The sequence below is a fragment of the Mirounga leonina genome, unplaced genomic scaffold (genome assembly GCF_011800145.1).
Source record: "Mirounga leonina isolate KUSES-001 unplaced genomic scaffold, KU_Mleo_1.0 Mir_93, whole genome shotgun sequence".
NCBI classification, from domain to species: Eukaryota; Metazoa; Chordata; class Mammalia; order Carnivora; family Phocidae; genus Mirounga; species Mirounga leonina.
In genome coordinates, this window is record NW_023270854.1 from 2338734 (window position 1) to 2358036 (window position 19303).

The 19303-nt window shown below is 49.4% G+C and overlaps 1 protein-coding gene across 9 annotated transcripts in view; it reads left to right on the forward strand.

The window, feature by feature from the left end:
• Positions 1-19303, forward strand: part of MBP (myelin basic protein) — a 110623-nt gene that overhangs the window by 17980 nt on the left and 73340 nt on the right. For 5 of the 9 annotated variants that reach the window (XR_004677593.1, XR_004677595.1, XR_004677594.1 and 2 more), the window contains exons 1-2: positions 339-531; positions 4663-4738. Coding sequence is in view for 5 of the 9 variants with exons in the window: in XM_034995829.1 (XP_034851720.1) it covers positions 4688-4738 (51 nt within the window). In the remaining 4 variants the exon portion in view is untranslated. Of the gene's footprint in view, positions 1-338; positions 532-4662; positions 4739-19303 lie in introns of those variants that run through there. The other 4 variants (XM_034995830.1, XM_034995831.1, XM_034995832.1 and 1 more) reach the window with 3 other exon arrangements.

Here is a 19303-nt window from a genome sequence, read left to right on the forward strand (position 1 = left end):
TACTGTTATGGAAATTTCCAGTAACCCCTGGGGGCTTTTTAGGCATCCCCCCCTGGAACTGGACTTCACCCTAAGCAGTGTGTGGCAGCCCCCTCTGCAACCAGAGGTCATTCTGCTTCCAGCTCCAACCCTCCCCCCCACCCTCCCCCACTTCCCTTTTCTATTATTTCACAAGAAGCTTCTCCAATTACTCAAGATGCTTTAGAGTCAGCTGGCTTCTAAGCAGCATTCCACATGTTCAAAATTCTGCTGTCTCAATTCAATTAATTACAGAAATGAAATGGAACAGGGGTGCCTGGCTGGCCTGGTCAGGAGAGCATGGGGCTCTTGATGTCAGGGTCATTGAGTTCCAGCCCCACGTCAGGTGTGGAGATGACTTAAAAAAGGCAGTGGAATAAAGGCGGGACGCCAGTGTCCCATTGGCTGGTCTGCAGCTGGTTCTTCTCAGCATGTTTGGGAGGCCTGCGAGCAGTAGTGAGCTCTCCGTCACAGCGCCTCATCCTTCTGTGGCCCTACCCTGCTAGCTCTCAGGTAAGCCAGTGCCCATACTCATGTGCATGCCATGACTTTGCCCGCAGTCCTACGAGATACCCCCATCCTCGGGTGCCTTGGAAGGCCTCGCCAGGACGAAAGTCCTAGTCAACGATCGTACGTCACTCTTCACCTTGTATTTCTTGTCTTTCTCTTTGGGCCAGAATGCATGTTGTGCATTTAAGGCAAGAATCTGCCTACACAAAATGATATGTATAAAATAAATTCTCTTGCTGTTCATCCAAGAGGCAGTCAGCTCTAACTGCCTCTGTATGCATTCAGAAGTCTGACCTGGAACTTTTTGTTACTTCCATCTATCCTCGGTCTGGTAGTCTTGAGTTTTCTAAATATTGATTAAATATTTCAGGAACAACCCTCCCAAGTGCAGCCTCATGTTTTGCTTTGAAGTGTGAGGAAGTTTGGGTCAGGACCAACCAGCTTGGAAGAAACATTACCTTTCTCCAAGCGGTGGCGGGGGGGGGGGAGGGTGTCTGTCATTGGATTTCAGCCTCAAACGTCCTTTTGTCCAAAAATAGCTCCGCTTTTGTCTACAAGCCCCAAAGTATTTACACACCCCACACTATTCTGATTTAGGTTTAGAGATTTGTTTTCTGGAAGGAGGGAACATCACTCTGGGGAGACAGGGAGGGGACGCTGGTTGGAGGAAGTAGGGGTGGGGAGCAGGGAACACTGGGTTGGACTGCTGCCCAGGGGAGTACAGGGTTGGTAATGTGAGGTTCTTCACGCTCAGACGGAAGGAAACCCGAAAGTCCAAGTTGTCGGCTTTAAAAGAAGTTAACTCTTTTTACCTATGTTTCATTTTTCTCCTTTCCCCTGTTTAACCCCTCCCCTAACCCCCTCTTCCCTGGCGACCATCAGCATGTTCTCTGGAGTTAAGTGTTTCTTGGTTTGTCTTTCTTTTTTCCTTTGTTACCTGTTTTGTTTCTACGATTCCACAGATCAGTGAGATCATATAATTGTCTTTCTCTGACTGACTTATTTCGCTTAGCATAACACCCTCTAGTTCCATCCATGTCTTTGCAAATGGCAAGATTTCATTCTTTTTGATGGCTGAGTAATATTCCATTGTGTATATATACCACATCTTTATCCATTCATGTGTCAATGGACACCTGGGCAGCTTCCATAATTTGGTTTTTGTAGGTAATGCTACTATAAACATCAGGGTGCATGTGCCCCTTTCAATTAGTGTTTTGCATTTTTTGGGCAAATACCTAGTAGGACAATTACTGGATCATAGGGTAGTTCTATTTTTAATTTTTGGGGGAACATCCATACTGTTTCCAGAGTGGCTGCACCAGCTTGCATTCCCACCAAGAGGGCACAACGGTTCCCCTTTCTCCGCATCCCCGCCAACACCTGTCGTTTCCTGAGTTGTTAAGTTTAGCCATTCTGACAGGTGTGACGTGATCTCTCATTGTGGTTTTGATCTGCATTTCCCTGAATTGAGTGATGTTGAGCATCTTTTCATGTGTCTGTTGGCCGTTTATTTGTATGTCTTCCTCGGAAAAATGTCTATTCATATCTTCTGCCCGTTTTCTAATTAGAGTATTTGTTTTGTTTTGTTTTTATGTTAAGTTGTATCAGTTCTTTATATATTTTGGATACTAACCCTTTATTGGGTATGTCATTTGCAAATATCTCCACCCATTCCATAGATTGCCTTTTAGTTTTTTTGATTGTTTCCTTTGCTGTGCAGAAGCTTTTTATTTTGATGTAGTTCTAATAGTTTATTTTTGCTTTTATTTCCCTTCCCTCGGGAGACACATCTAGAAAAATGTTGCTGCACCTGATGTCAGAGACATTCTGCCTGTGCTCTCTTCTAGGATTTTTATGGTTCGGGTCTCAGATTTAGGTCTTTAATCCATTTTATTTTTGCGTATGGTGTAAGAAAGTTCATTCTTTTGCCTGGAGCTGTCCAGTGTTCCCAAAGCCATTTATTGAAGAGACTGTCTTTTTCCCATTACATATTCTTGCTTCCATTGTCAAAATTAATTGATCATATAATCATGGTTTTATTTCTGGGTTTTCTGTTCCATTCCATTGATCTATGTGTCTGTTTTTGTGCCAGTAACACACTGTTTTGATCACTACAGATACTACTATACTATATAGTGGTATATCTCAAAATCTGGGATTCTGATGCCTCCAGTTTTGTTTTTCTAAGACGGCTTTGGCTATTCAGAGTCTTTTGTGGCTCCACACAAATTTTCAGATTGTTTGTTCTAGTTCTGTGAAAAAGGTTGTTGATATTTTGATAAGGATTGCATTAAATCTGTAAATTGCTCTGGGTAGTATAGACATTTAACAATACTTGTTATTGCGTGCGTTTAGTTTTGTATAACCAATGCTTATTTCTAAGATGGCGGCGGGCGAGATCTACAGATGTTTAGTGCATTGTTACTCTGTGTATTCTATACATTTTGCAAGTTCCCGATATTTAGTTAAAACCCTACAAGGAATCAGAGAGAGGCCAGACTTGAGCAGAACAGCTGCTCCCTGCATTCAGACCCATGTCTCCTGGGGAGAACACTCACTCACATCCTGTGACTACTGTGTAGACCCCAAGAGGACAAAAACAAGTTCTCTCTTTCCCTTTTTGTGCCCATCAAGTAAAGTACCATGTTTGTCCAAACCTCCCAAATTTCCTTTGAGGGTTTTTGTGATGGTCCAATTTAAATAATTTCGTAGATAGATGATAGAATCACACTGGAGGCTGAAATTATCTGCAAAGGTAGATTTGCATCTTTAAAAGCATACATTTTTAAACACTGGGGTTTTTTTCACTCTCGTGCATGAAACATGCAGAATTCACCTGATTGTTCTAAGTTAGTGATGTTTTATTGCTGCTAGAGCTATGTCTTTGATTTACAGGAACTCATTATTGCCACTTCACTTAATCTTTCTCTTCCCGGGCTCTCACTGGACATGCGATCGCCCGGCCCAATTTCCATTTACAACGTAGAGGTGGGAAGGGTGTTCTTTCCACAGGTGGTTGGCTGTTGGTGGTGTCCACCCAATAACTGCTCACATGCTCACACACAGCCTAGGAGCGACACTCAAAAACGTCATTGCTCCCTTTCTCATCCATCCCGCCGACGGTCGGGGTCCTCATGGAGAGAGGCAAAGGCACCCATCACGGTCACTCAGAGGCACCCAGGACTAGGAGAGACTTTGGAAAAATTCAGATCTTAAGCAGTTTCCCTTTCCCCTCTTGGGGAGCCAGACTTGTCTTTTATGCAGGCATATGTAATGTTTTAGAAATTCTTCCCTTTTTTACCCTTCAAGAAAAACTGTTTCACGTTTAGCAGGGAGTTGGTTTTCACGTGTTCTTTAAAAAGAATTCCTCGTGGACAGTGACACTTCACAACCGTCCCTAAAGACCAGCACCTGCGCCAGGCGCAGGTGACTGAGCAAATGGTCCCGGTGGTCAGCACAGGTCCAAGGATGAGGGTGGATAAGCGAATGGTATAGAATGAGTTTGGCTAAACTCTCCAGTTTTGTGCCTTTTGAGGAGACACAAAACTGCTAAAGTTTATGTTAGTAAAACCAGATGAAGAACAGATGCTTTTTGAATCCAACTTTACCTTCCTTGCAAATTCTGCAGATTCTTGGGATACTTAAAACGGTCTGATAAGCAGACCTCAGTCTGACCTGGCAGTTTCTGTTGCCCCGTGATTCCCTAAACAGGGAGCCTGAACGGTGGTTCGTTTTCAGGAGTGTCGCCCTGTCTGCCTCTCAGCGCGGCTCACCACACCTGGGGAGGAGGTGGGACCCCATGTGTGTATGCCGCGGAGTGGACACCGTCCACGAGAGGTCTGGACTGGGGTTCCTTGTCTGGGATGAGGAAACACGCTGAGGGGTCTTTGTCACTGAGCAGAGCGTGGGGGTCAGCAGGGGTCCCGCGTCCAAGCGTTCCGATTCTGATCAGAAACCAACAAAGGCACGTGCTGATAAGGCTTCTGGTGTGTCTCAAGTCTGGGGGTTTTAGTTTTCTCGTCTCAGAAACAGGCAAGGGGTACCTCAGGGGACTGTTGCTCTGACTGAAAACAAGGTAGAACACTCTGAGAGTACCAGCTTTAAGGCCAATGCCTTCTGTTTGTCTTGTAGCTTCTGACGAGCTCATCGGTTCAGGATGGGAAACCACGCGGGAAAGCGGGAGTCAAGCGCGGAGAAGGGCAACAAGGTAAGAAGTGAGCGGGTTTTGTCATTGAAATAATCCTCCTGATACGGACTGTGGCTGCAGGGTTTCCTGCTAAAACTGTTGGGGTGTTATCCCCCTGCCTTAGAAATGTCTGTGTGGTCCTTAGCACACAGACCAAGACCCGCACGCCTCAGCCCGGACCCCAGCCCACGACAGTCTTACTGGGCTGGTCTTTCGGGTGGCACCTGCCCCCGATCCCTGTCCACTCCATCACTGTACCGCCCTTGGAAGGTACACATAAGCACAAGGGGAAAATGCACGTAAAAATGGTCAGAATCCTTCCAGGTCATCAGAAGTAATCTTCTTTGTGTTTCCCGCACGGCGTCCACCTCATTTTACAGGCATCGAGGGTCATTTCAGAGGATGAGAAAACACGGCTGACCTTGTGTTCGGGACATTGAATCCGCCCTGATTGTGGGGACAGGGAAGGGAAATTGCGCCGTGTCTTTGGTACTTCACGTCGACGTAACCTTATGCGTGTTACAGTCAAGACACATGGTGGCTCACGGACCGTCCTGGCGCCACTTGCCGAGGGACGGGATTGGGCCGCAGCCCCAATACCCTCTCCGGAGTTCTGTAGTAGGGTTTGTGATGAATAACGGTGACCTGAGCAGCAGGGGGTCCTTCTCTGCTCTTGCCTGGACTCCTTTCCTCTATCAGCCAGGGGGGGTCATTGTCCATAATTTGCTTTAAGTCCTCCCTGTAAAGTAAAGGAGTGAGTACACTCTGTTCTCGCTCCTGTGTTACCTTCATTAGTTAAGAGCAGTGTTATCTAGCGTCTTGACTAATCATTTCGGGACCAAGATGAACCGGAAGGGACTTACCTGAGTATAATGTCATTATTGGTTTGGAATCCTCCGTTTCCTGCTGAAAGGGGGACTGATTTTATAAATACATACATGATTCTAGTCAATATTGAATGGGGGTTGACGTGTTCATTTTTAAACCCCAAACCGTGCGACTGATCACCTCGCCGTTCTAACGGGCAGCAGTGTTGATCTGTGTGTCCAGTCGGGCGGGGTCTGCACCCGGAGCAGAGTCTCCGTCCTATGGAGGTGAGAGTGGAGAGCGGCTGCCGCGGGACCGGCCACCTCTTAGCCCCGAGGGAGCGCAGTCTCGTGATGGCAGATTTGGGGCCCCGGTTCTAAAATCCGCTTTGTGGCTCGAGGTTCTTTCCTGTCATTTGATGTTGTGAGTCACTGAAACATCCTCTTAATTTGTTTAATTCTACCAAAATAAGATTGTTGAGCAGAAGGAAGGCCTGTACTTGCACTCTTGTTTTCTGAAAGCTAATGTTTAACATTTGGATGATTTTAAAAATTGGGAATTTAAGAACACTGGTTCCTGCGGGTGATTGTGACATGTTAAAGCTCTTTAAAAAAAATTTTTGTTTTGTAAGTGGAGAGCAAGCCTTTGACAGCTTTCAGAGTGAGCGTCTGAGATGCTACATGGCGTTCAGATTTGCACCAGAAGAGAGGAAGATGACGTGAGCCCCCGCCCTACCGTGGGCCATTCTGTATGCTTCTGCAGGTGATTCCGTGAGGCCTGTTTGACCTGAGGGAGAGTCGGAGCTGTGTCTGTGTCGGGGGCCGGTTGACCTGTTAATCGGAGGGTCCGTGCAGGGCAGCGTCACCTCCATCCCTCGCCACCCGGCCTCTTGCGGGAGCTGCTCTCCCCACCCACCCTCACTCCCGCATCCTGCCGAGGACCTGCCGCCCGATGGGCTTAGGGCGACTTCCTGCTCTGGCCGAGCCGTCTGTCCAGCGCCGGGGAAGGAGACCCTTCCCAGCAGGACCCTACAGCGTCAGGTGTCTCCCCGTGACTCAGCACCTCTCAGTCTCCTGTTTCTCCCTCCCCCTGAAGAAGACACGTCAGGTGTAGGAGAAGTGGCGTTCCAGAAGGGGTAGAGAGAAGGCGCCCACGCCAACCTTGCTGTTAGTAACAGGTGGATCGGACGCAGGACCAGGTGGCAAGGCGGCTGAGAGCCCTGTTCCTGTGGCCCCAGCACAGAGCAGAATGGCCGGTGGTGAGCATTAGGGAGAAGGACCCCCGCCACGGGAGGAGCCACGCGAACGTTTCCGTGATCATTCCCAGTCTTCAGAAATGAAGAAAGCCCCATGTTGCCTTTGGTTCCCTGTGTTTTTAAGAGTCCAGATAGTGCTGGCTCACTTGTTTATCAGCTCGTTTTCACTCGGTCCATGTTTACGATGGTGATTTGGCAGAACCGGGAAGGACCCTGCCCTGCGCTCCAGAGGACACCCACGCTTGCTGCCTGAGCCCCTGGGTCTGGGCCGAGACTCACAGCCTTCTCAGCAGACTCCACCCACAGAGGCTCCAGGAAGAAAACTGGTTCCACAGGCTAAAAATACTCCCTGCCTTTGGGGAGGCTGTCTGGCGGATGGCCCTTGGGAGCCAGGTAAGGAAACCGGCAAAGGGAGAGAAGACATTTGGCTCACCTGGCTACTACGGAGACTCATTACCTTTTGTCAGCTTGAATAAAAGGAGTTCGACCAACTGTCCCTTTGGAGAAACTGTCCATTTGCAGCAGGCCTTCCGTGTATGGTCCACCCGTGACGGGCCCTCAGCTTAGGGTCCATAAGCAACAGGTACTCAGGATGGAGACCATATGTGTTACTTAGGCTGCCCTAGGTTTTGATTTCATTCAGTGTGGGACTCTGCATTCCCCTGCCCCCCAATTTCCTACCTCACTGAAGAAAGTAGGATTTCCTGTGCCCTGAACTATCTCTTAACATCTGAATTCTCAGCTTTGTTTGTTTGTTTTTGTTTAAACACGGACATCAATTCACTTTGGATGAACTTAAAATCTCATGATTTTTTTTTCTCCTCTGAAAGTAGAGGGTGTCTCTGGTTAGAATCATTCCTGCCAGAAAGGGGAAAATAAAGACCACCAGTGGTTTGTCTTGACATACTTGCACATTTTCTAAAATGAGTGATGTCAAGCGATGATGTCCTTAAAATGTTTAAAACCTAGCAAACTGCAATAATCTTGAAAACCTGCTTTTCATCTGTAGGTGGCCTGGGAAAAGCTCCTCTCTGGACTTCTCCTGGTACTTGTATCTGGCTCATAAAGTTCCCCACAGGTGCCAGCCATGGTTCTGGATGTTTCTATTTAATCAGCTTAAGGAAAAATATACCACAGTGAAAAACAAAATCTGAGAGCTTGCAAAATGTAGGTTCACATCTAAATTTTACAGTGGGGAGTAACTTACTAGTCTGGTATTTCAGATTACACTGGTAAGTTATTTAGGCTGTTTTTCGGAGCCAGACGTGAACAATACCCACCAGCACGTTGCCTCTCCAGGGGTGACCACATCCCCGAAAAAGTCATCCGCATCTTTAGTCGCTATTAAAACCCACTTGCTTGATGAGACCCTCCAGACCGTATCCGAAAGACATTCTGAGAAACGAGACGAATAGACACAAAGGCCCTGACTCGGCTCTTCTCGTCACCATGTAGACCGTCTTTCACTTTGATGGGAGCATCCGTCTCCTTTGAAAGTCCTGACACCCCAGCTGTGACGGGGGCTGCCCTTGTCCACCCACGGGGTAATTCCTCAAGGCCAGTCCTCTACGGAGTGCTTCGTCCTACAACTTCTCGTCCCAGCTGTGGGATGCTGCCGGGTCCTCTCGCCCATTTAGAAAGCTCTGTTCTGGCCGTACCAGCCTCAAGAATGGGAACTAATCCTATATGAAACCGTCATCAGCTGACACGGCTCCAAACAATCGTCTCTCCTCCCCACATGGAAATTAGGTTCACTGAGGGCCTGACCTGTGCGAGTTCTCCTGGGGGACGTTTCCTCAGTGTCCCCTCCCCGCACGTCTGTGGGGGAGTGTGCCCAGGGCACCCCTCCCACCGCCAGCCCCAGGCCGGGCGACGGCGGGTGAGCTCTCCAGGGAACTCCAGCACGCGAGCCTGGGGCGGGGGGCTGTCTGTGCGTCGAGCCCGGGGCAGGGGGCTGACCGTGCGTCGAGCCTGGGGTGGGGGGCTGTCCATGCCTCTGGGAGAAGGGCACGGCGGGACTGAGACCGGGCCCTTCAGATCTCCAAACCCAGAGGCGCCGTTTCCGCCCGAAGCCACACGTCCTCCCACACTTCCTTGTGCAAAGTGACGCTGTCACCGCGGCTTTTTCACAGAATGCGAAGTGAACTTACTAAGAAAGCCACTTCGTGCAGTCGCCCCGACCCCAGCCTGCATGCGATGACCTGAGCCCCCCAGACGCCCCGAGATGCAGAGTTTTTTACTGAGGTTAGAGAGCAGTCTTACTACTTTGTAGCCGATTCTAGAACGTGCTGAGTCAGCAGCGCCACTGCCCTTTGGACGGACCCAAAGAAAGTCCCTCATCACCACCCTAAGGAGGGTTCTGATGCTTAAGGAATGCAAGTGGGTATTTTGTTTCATCTGATACACAGAGAACACTCACACCTTTGTCAGTCGGGGCGGCAGCAAGTCTACAAACACATGTAATTATTAAATACATGCGGGGGCTGTGGGGTCGATGGGCACTGAAGAGTCACCCAGAAGTAGTTACCTTCCTGATGGGCTGGTGGCGCCTCGGCAGTTGTCAGACCCAATGGGTGTAATATCTGTTTTCTTGGGCAAGTCGCATAAGAAGCATTATTGAGAACTCCAGTCATTCTTAAGTGAATCATACACGTTTAAAACTCAGGGATCTGAAGAGTGGAAGGTACTTCCTCGCAGGCGTGCACCAAGTCTCCTGGTAGCTGGAAACCTGTCGACAATGTGTAGTAAATCCTTAGACGGTGAGAAACAGGCTGATGCCCGTCGTAGCTCGTCTACCGCTGTGTTGCAGAGACGTTCTGTCTCTGTACGTCTAGCTCACACACACCGCCCGTGTGGAAGTCCCATCGACCTCGACTGGGGAGCGCGGAACTATCTTCCAGACACACACAGTTGGGAAGCACACGATACGTGGCTAGCACCACTGCAGAACCAAGTTTTAAATGTTATTTAATTTTAAATACTTGAGACGCCAACGGCCACGTGTGTGGAGGGGCAGCGTGGCCTCCTGGGTCCTCCGTCCACGTCACCTTGGTTCTCAGAGCACCTAAAACCCTGCCAGCAAGTGTCAGCACGGTTTTGTCAGTGAAAAGAATTCCGGTCTCTCTCAGAGTCGTGGAGTTTCGTGCAAAAGCTAATACTGGACGTGGAAGGTAAGATCCTCTGAGAAGCACAAACACATGTACGAATACCAGAAACTGCAAAGGGGGGTGCAGCCGTGCTGTGGGCCCCCTCCGCTCAGCACGCGGCTCCGTGTCCCCCGCGCCCCGCCCGGGACGAAATCAGACGCCTGCACTTACGCCCGTGTGCGTTCACACGGACTGCTTCGGGGTCTGATGCACACGGGAGTCCACCGTCCTGACTTGCTTCCGAAAGAACTTGAGCGAGCTCCTAAAAAAGAGAAATAGAATAATGTGGAAGACATGCCTTCCAAAATCAATAGTCAATAACCTTCCTACTACACTTCTGGAAAACTCTGAGCGGGTCTGTATCTGACTTGAGAACGAGCCTCAGAAGGTGCTTGAAGTATCTTCTTGCAGTCGGGTTGTCGAGTCGTGTTTGTCTTGAGACCCCGAGCCGCCCCTGAAGGGGGAGCAGGCTTCCAACCCGCCAGGCGGGTTCGTGTCCCGCGTGGGAAGGTCGCGGCACCTGCCAGTGCAGGTGCTGTTGAGCATTGCGTTCGAGATGCAGAATGTTTTTTTGAAGATCCTATTTATTTATTTTTCAGAGAGAGAGAGTTTAAGCAGGGGAGAGGCAGAGGGAGAGGGAGAAGCAGGCTTCCCGCCGAGCAGGGAGCCCGACGCGGGGCTCGATCCCGGGACCCCGGGATCGTGACCCGAGCCCCCCAGGCGCCCCGAGATGCAGAATTTTTTACTGAGGTTAGAGAGCAGTCTTACTACTTTGTAGCCGATTCTAGAACGTGCTGAGTCAGCAGCACCACTGCCCTTTGGACGGACCCAAAGAAAGTCCCTCATCGCAACCCTAAGGTGGGTTCTGATGCTTAAGGAATGCAAGTGGGTATTTTGTTTCATCTGATACACAGAGAACGCTCACACCCTTGTCAGTCGGGGCGGCAGCAAGTCTACAAACACATGTAATTATTAAATACATAAGTGTAATTAGCAACAAAGCCACCCCTCAACAACCCTTAATAAAAATAACGTCAGGCTGATTATGAACCGGTGCCCCAGGCCCATAAACCTGTGTGCAGTCAGCCGGCTGGGCTGGGGCTTGTGCCCTCGGCCTGGCGGCCCCCACCCTGCCCCGCCCGGCTCCCCCGTCAGCCCCCACCCTGCCCCCTGCCCGGCTCCCCCTTAGCTGGAACAGGGCCACGCACCGCGCTGTGCGGGACCCCTTCCCTTGGCCAAGCCGGGGCTTCGGGATCCGGGCTCAGGACCCCGAGGGCTCCAGCTTCCGGTTCTGGGCTTGAACGCCCAGCAGCTCTGACTCCAGCGAGATGCTCATGTTCCGTGTTCTTTCAGGCTACCATAGGCTTGTTTGCAAAGTTCGTTTTTATCAGAAACTGTGACCCAGTTTGCAAGCCGCTAACTTTGGATCATAGCAGTTGTTAGATATGTGATATATTAACACAGGTTATTAAATAGAAATGATATGACAATAAAATGATTCTTTGTGTAAAGCTATGGGAAGAGCAGAACATGCACCAGATGCCAGCCGGCCCACCCACCTGCCTTCTCTCTGTCGTCACGGGTCACGTTCTTGGGCCTCGAGGCGGCTGATGGCAGGAGCCCGGTGCTCCCGTGAGACAGGCCTGTGGATCGGCTTGTTGTTAGCTGGACGCACAGAGCTTTCTCTCCCCGTTTCTTACTTCAGTGTGAGATGTTCCCTAATTATTCCGTCCCTGTGTGTGTGATGCTCAGTTCTTGTGAGAGAGCCGAGGGGCCGGCAGGGGAGTCCGAGATCTTGCCCTCGTATCCAAATGCAGCACCGAGGGTGCAGAAGAGGGGGCTCGTTTCATTCAGTGGGTTTTTAAGTTGAGAAGGCATCTGAGATTGTGACGGGTGTGCTTTATGTGAATGGTTTTCAAGTTCAATTTTGGATTTACGTCTGGCCGAGAACGTGACCCCGGGTATGGCCGAGCAGAGGGTCATTCACGCACCGTCAGCGACGTCGGTGGGTGTTAGACGGGGCGGCCCCTCTGGGAGGGGCTCTGGGCCCAGTTTGCGGGAGTGGAGGCTTGAGGGGCCCTCCCCTAGCCAGCCCCCATCGCCGGCACTGACCCAGCTGCTTGCTGATCTGGTGGCTTGTGCCAGGCTGGTTGAACTCCGTTTGTCAGCCCACGCCAGGGATCCAAAACACCACCGCGCCACGTCATCCTTCGGAGACAGGTTCATTTCAGATGCTGTCAGCCAAGAGCATGTCCTTTCAAAGGAAAGCTCTGCGCCTGCTTATTAATAAGGAAGAACTTCTTGATATTTAATACAATCCTCTAACAGTATTTTTAATGACATGAGACCTAAAACTCCGGTTTTCAAAATGTTATTTCCTGTCTTTCGTCACTTGTTACTTGGGCAGTGTGGTTTTCAAAGTTTAAATTTGGAAGCAAGAGATTTTATACGCTGGAATATGTTTGTGTAAAATTACCTTTCTGAGTGCGCGTGTGTGCTGTTTTGAGCCTGCCAGCCCGAAGCTCCGTAGGATGCGGATCGGCAGCTGCGGCACCTTCTCCCGCTCTGCACGCGGGTGATTGTAACGTGTCGTTCTCCTAATGGGCAACTTGCTGCCTGCATTAATTTAATTATCATATCTTTAAACAAAAGCCTAGATAAGATTCATTTTCATGTTTCTGCGTCTTTTGGTGCTTGCAAAACAGACTCTTAGTTAATGCATCCTTAATTACACTTTACACTTTAGCACAAGGTGTGTGTAACCAGACTCACGTTGTAAGTAGATCAGTAGGGCGAGCTGGTGATGGCATTAATTGCACGAGGCCCTGTAGGATTACGGCAACGCAGACTGTTCATAGAGGTGTGTGCTCTCTCATAACTGCATGAAGACACTTCAGAAAGTACCAGCGCCTACAAGTGTAGAAGCAAAGCTACCTCCGGTGTTGTTTTCGGGTGTGTTCGAGCGAGGGTCCTGCTAGCACAGCGTGCACACTCCCTCCCTGCAGCCAGGCTGTCCTCTCCTGCCCCCTGGCCCGCGGGGCCGCCTTGCACCTGCTGCCCTTGCCTGGCGGGCAGCTCCCCCTCCCCTCTGCCCTCGCTGGCCTTCTCCCAGACGCCCTCTTGCAGCTACTGTGTCTCAGTGCCCTTGTGCAGCTCCCCACCCCCAAGGCGGGTTCCTTTTGTTTCTCTCTGGGGTTTTGCCTGAGCCCCCAGCGTCCGCTCTGAGCCGGTTTCCTCGCCCATGAGGGGTGCTGTGGGCGAACAGTTGGCCCTGAGCACTGAGCGACCGTGCGAATTTGGGCTTCTTCGTCTGCTCTCTGTATGCTTGTCGGGCCCTGCTGTCCTCCAGGCTCTGGGCTAGGATTTAGGGATGCCATTTTGTACTCAGAACATGCAATTTAAAAAGGACACTCTGAATCCCTGAACCCTGCATGTGTGTGGCCCCAGGGGAGGGCTCGGAGCCCCTGCTGGTGTGTGGGTGGCTCGGCTGGGCCTTATTCCACAGCAGCCCCTCTGGGGAGCCCAGTGCCGCCGGCCGGAGGGACCGAAGGCAGAAGTTGGCGGGTCCCCTCCTCTGCCTCCGCACCCCTGCTCCCTTTCTTGTGCGGGGGCCCCAGCTGGCTCTGCAGCCTCACCCAGACCTCCCCCTCCAGGTGCTTGAGGAGCGTGGAAAGAGGCCAGACTGGAGGCGGACACAGTGAGGGAGGGGTGCAGCTGGCTGCCCTGCTCGGGGCCTTCCCAAAGAGAGCAGTGGAACCCCCAACCAGGGGCGCCCTCGAACTCCACTGTCTCTTGGGAGCCCTTGGCCTGAGGGGGTGCAGTGGCCCAGCCCAGGCTCATCTCAGTGAAGAAGCAATGGAAGGAAATAGCAGGAGCAAATACACACGTCCTTGTCTTTGCAAAGCAAGGCCGCCATGAATGCACATCTAAGGCACGCCCCATGAATGCTGGGGTCCCCGAGTTTGTTGTCCTGGCTCACTGTTCCCAGGGCTCTGAGAGTGCTGTGGTTTGTGTAGCTGTTTTAGTCTTCCAGATCGCCTGTGAGACACGCCTGGTTTTCACGGGCAACGGCTGTGGTTCTGGGTGGGCTTTGCCTCCAGAATCATGGGTCTTAGGGGGTTGTTTTTGTATTGAATTAATAAAAGGGCTGCAGTGACAGCCACTCGCCCACCAAATAAAATAAACTGAACGCAAAATCTTTCTCCGCCCTTCTATTCTACTTTGTGACCATTTTAGTTTTTTTAAAAAGTAGTTTATTGCAACGCATTTCAAAGTGGAATGTGGCAAGAGATTTGTACAATATTCCAAGAGCATGTAATACTTCTTCTGATGAGCCATTTTTAATACACAGACTCTTCTCATTTCATTGTTGGAATACAGAATATTTAGTTACTCTGTTTAGGAACATTATATTTCATGCCTTTCTTGTCAACTCTTCAGTGTTTAAAAGAAAACCAATCTTTGATTTTATGTTTTTGTTCCTGAGCATATAACCGTGCTCTAAACACAGGGAGACAGAGTATGATTTTTTAAGGCACAATTCCTGCAGTGCTCAGAACCAAAGTATTGCTTCATGCACAACACGGAGAAACCCATCTGATCTGCATCTGTCCTGGGCAACTCGGCCGCCACGTGACCTGTTAGGATGAGTTACACGCTCCATGAAGAGGTTTTTAAGAATATTTTTGTAACTCATATCTTCATCTGACTACACTCTGACTTAATTTTATCTTCAATTATGAAAAAAGAGAAGGTCTGTGGCCTGAAAAACAAAATTTCTCCTGAATGTGTCTTTGCCGAGGACGTCATGTTCAGACTCTTGATGAAATGAAGAAACAGTCCTTTTGCTCCTGGTGACTGAACCTATCTCCACTTGTATGTATGAAATTTTTGAAATGTGTTTAAGCGCATGATGGAGTCCAGGTGACTCATTTTGGTGCTGGATGGGGAGAAACAGGAGGTAGCCTGCTTTGTTTCTCCAGCTCTGAGAGCACGTTGGGGCAGGTTTGCGGCTCTGATCCCAGGGGCAGCAGAATCCGGCTTTGAAGAAGAGCGTCTGCAGAGACAAGTGATAACTCCATTTGCAGTACCAGTTGGTTCCCTTAGAGCAAGGGCACCAAAATGCAGGGTACAGATCCAGTTCTGGGGAAAATGCCTCTCTTTTTCTTTTTTCCCGCATTAACATGCTCATTCAGACCTGCTTTTTACTTAGAATAATTTTATTCCACCTTTTCTAAAGTATGGAAAACAGGAAATAAAGATTTGTAAAATAAATAATGATGGACTCTGCCAGCCGAGGGCCAGACCCGGGGCAGGCTTCGCAGGCGGGGCTCTGGATGCCCGCGGCAGCCCTGTGAGGTGGACAGTACCTCACTGCCCTTCTGCCCTATCTGCATTATAGCAAGCACTTACAGAAACACGTGCAGGCTATATAGGGTCCTACGTTTAGGGGAATTCTAGAGGACCCTTAGGTTTTTATGACATAACACTAAAGGGAATGTATTCGGCTTCAACTTAAGAAGACCTGAGTTTTCCATCACCTTATTCTCTTTTCAGGAATGTAGATTATCCTTTTGAACTGAATGAATGTCCTTACCTGACCTCTAAGTGCATTTTAATTGTACGTGCAATTCACTGTCGAACTCTAAGAGCTACAGTGAACAGCCAGTCTCTCTCCCTGTCCCTGTCTGTCCCTCCCCCTCACACCCTTCCTTCTGTGACCATCCTTCCTATTTAAGACTGGACCAGCTGATAGAGCAGTAGCTTCCAGAAATAAATGGCAAGATATTTGTGTTCCTAAAATAGAAGTTAGTATGTCCGGTTACGCAACGGGCCTTGATAAACACTTTTACCGTGACGCGAGTTAATACTTGTTTTGCTGTGACTTCTAAAAGTCAACGCTTAAATAAAACTCTGAGCTCATTTCTTTGCCTTCATTATTTGAAGAACACTGCAATTCTAATTACACTACAAAATGGTCTTGGCAGAGACGGTGGCGTTAACATGGAGTCATTAAAAGAGCCACTTCCAAAGCTAACAGCTCCATAATCTACCTCAAATTCGGAGTCCAGACTCCCTTGCCATGATGCTGGGACCTTTCACTGGGAACCGCCTGCACGCTGAGCTCTGGGCACTTCTCAAATGCACCTTTCTGGAGATGTAACTCACATGCCATACAATTCACCCATTTAAAGGTTCGGGTCAGTGGTTTTTAGTAGATTCGCAGACCCGCAGGACAATCAGAACAATTTTAGAATGTTGACCTCACCCCAGAAGGAGCATGTGCGTTTCCACGCCCCAGCCTCCATGCCCCGGCCTTCGGCCACCACGAATCTCTTCCTGTCCCTGGGTTTCCCTGTTTTGGACGTTTCACATGAATGGAATCATATGATGTGTGGTCTTTCTATCTGGCTGCCTCCATGGAGCCGACGGTGTCCTGTGTCCATCTGTGTCCTTGCGTCTTATGGCTGAATGATAGTCCCTCCATGCATGGACTGCATTCATCCACTGAGGGGGGCAGGGCTGCTGCCACATTTTGGCGCTTAGAAATACCCCTGCTGTGAGCAAGTTTTTGTGTGGACATAGGTTTTCATGTCTCTTTACATAGATTCTCGATTTAAAAACAAAACCTGGATTTTCATATACTCTTGTCGTCAGAAAGGCTTGCTGTGTTTCCTTGGATGCCATTCCAACAGACAGGTCTAGGAGAGGAGCCCTGGCTTTGACATCTCACCTCATGGAGATGTGTGACATCATTGTTCTGTTCTTCCGGGGTCTGCAGGATTGAACTGGAAGGCTTTTCTGTTTCTTTATTCATAAATTCATCCAAGTTAGTCACCGTCACCAGATGGAGAATTAACCAGCCTAGGAATTAGAGAGAAAAAAGTCTTCTAAAATTTTAATTCCCTGCATTTCAAAAAAACAGTCTGGGATCTTGGTGCTGAATCCCATGCGGTCCCCACAGAGTTATGAGCCAGCTACTGTGAGGAAGGGTTCCTCACCCTTAATGTCACAGCCCGGGCTACACGGGGTCCTGGCTACTGGGGGCGTCGTGTTGTTCTCCTTTTAATAAATATCTGTATTGAGATAAATTCACATACCATAACATTCATTCATCTAAAATGCACAAGTCAGTACTTTCTAGTTTATTCACAGGACTGTGCAGCCTGCACCACAGTCTGGTTTTATAACCTATCTGTCACCTCTAAAAGGGATCTGGCCCCCACTAGCAGTCCCTGCCCGTCCCCTCCACCCTACCCCCCAGCCCCAGGCGCCCACTAGCGTCCTTCCAGTCTCTCTAGAGTTGACTGCTCTGAACATTTCATGTATGTGTGTGTGTCATCATGAAGTGTGGTGTTTGGCCACCAGCTTCTTTCATAAGACAGTGTTCCAAGGTTCATCCCTGTGGCAGGTGTCCGTTATTAACAAATACTATTCCACTGCAGGAAGATGCTGCATTCTCTTTACCCGTTCATTTGCTGGGGGACATTTGGGTCGCTTCCCCCGTGTGGTGTTACGAACATGCTGCTGTGAACACTCGTAGGCAAGTTTCGTGTGGACGTACGTTTTCATTTGTCGTGGGCATATACCCAGGAGTGGATTTGACAAATTGTACGGTAACTCTATGGTTAACTGTTTGGGGACCCATCAAACTGTCTTGCACAGTGACTGCACCATTTTACGAGCCATGTCTGGGGGTTTCAACTTCTGCATACCCTGATCAGCAATGACTGTTGTCCGTCTTTTTGGTTGTATCCATCCTAGTGGATAATGTGGAGCATTTTTTTATGTGTTTTTGGCCGTTTGTTTTCTTTGGAGAAGTTACTCAAATCCTTTGCCCATTTTTTAAAAATTTGGGTGTTTTGTCTTTTTGTTGTTGAATTGCAGGAGCTCTTTACATATTCTGGACACTCGTTCCTTATCAGATAGATGATTTGAAAGTATTTTGTCTCCTCTAGGTTGTTGTTTTACTTTCTTGATGGCATCAGTTGCAGCGCAGTTTTAAATTTTGATGAAGTCTACTTTGTTACGTCTTTTGGGGCTGTGCTCTGGTCTCCTAAGAGCCGTTGACACTGGGGCACTTGTTCTAAATTAAATCTGATTCTCACCTTCTATCTCTAATCTGGTCATGTTGTTCCAAAAAAGAGTTTCGATGACTTAAAACATATTTTTATGAAGAACTGACTGCCAGCAAACACACTAGTGAATGGATTTATAGTTATTTCTCCCTCTCAAATACTTTTCTTTGTCTAGACCAGTATCTCTCAACTAGCAGTGACTTCCCTCTCCCACCCTCAGGGGCATTTGTCAATGTCTGGGGACATGCCTTGTTGTCACAGCAGCAGGGTACCATGAGCATCTCGTGGGTAGAGACCAGAGATGCTGCGAAACGTCCCACGGTGCCCAGGAAAGCCTACACCCCACAACACTTACCCAGCCCATAGCATCAGGAATGCCACATCGAGGAACCCTTCTTAGACTGTCGCAGGCCTGCCCTTTTGCATTAATATCCCCATTCTCTTCTGCTTCTGCATAAGAAGGACGTGCCTTTGAGATGAACCGTGATTCTGGTTTTCGTTTTTCTTCATGTTCTTTACTTGGATCCTAAAAGCTTACAATGTTTTGCTAGTGTCTTTTGTTACTTATCCAAACCCAGCCTAGAGCAGGAGTGAGGACGATCCTTTTATTTTTAAGAAACAACCCAAAAATGCTGAGTAATTACTGCAAGGTTTATAAGAACTACTTATATCCCCCCATACACACACAGGCATGCATACACACACATACACACACGTTCACACACGTTCACACTCAGGAATTTTTCCTGTGCTGATACTTTAGTACTTTGGTGCTTTCAAACACAGTTTATGACCACCTCTGAATAACAAGAACCAGGGGGATTTCTGCACCCACATCAGACAGCAGTGACCTGGTCCTCACGCCGTGCGCACCGGTCCTGACGAGCCGCTCACCCCCGGGCTGCACGGCCGGGCAGGACCTCTTCAGTTGCTTCTCGTCCCCTATGATGTGGTGGTTGCATCTTTGAGTTGTACTTGAAGGGCTGGAACCGAACGTGTACGCCGCCGGCCACACAGGGCTTGGGTTGATACTGAGCACCAGAACGTTTTGCCTCTTAAAGAAAATGAAAGAGAGCGAGGGAGCGAGTTCCCGAGAGGGAGCCCACCCTTCTCCCTGCAGACACGCCCTGTCGCCCGCAGCCTGGAGCTGGCCTGCTCGCCGCCTGGTCTCTGCCTCCAGGGCTCGCGCGCTAAGCCACGGACCAGGAATCGTCACGCTCCCCGCACCCGCCCGGGCCCTGTGCGCGGCGGCCCTCCCTTCCTGGAGGCTCCGTCACCTGCCCAGCAGCAGCATGAGTCC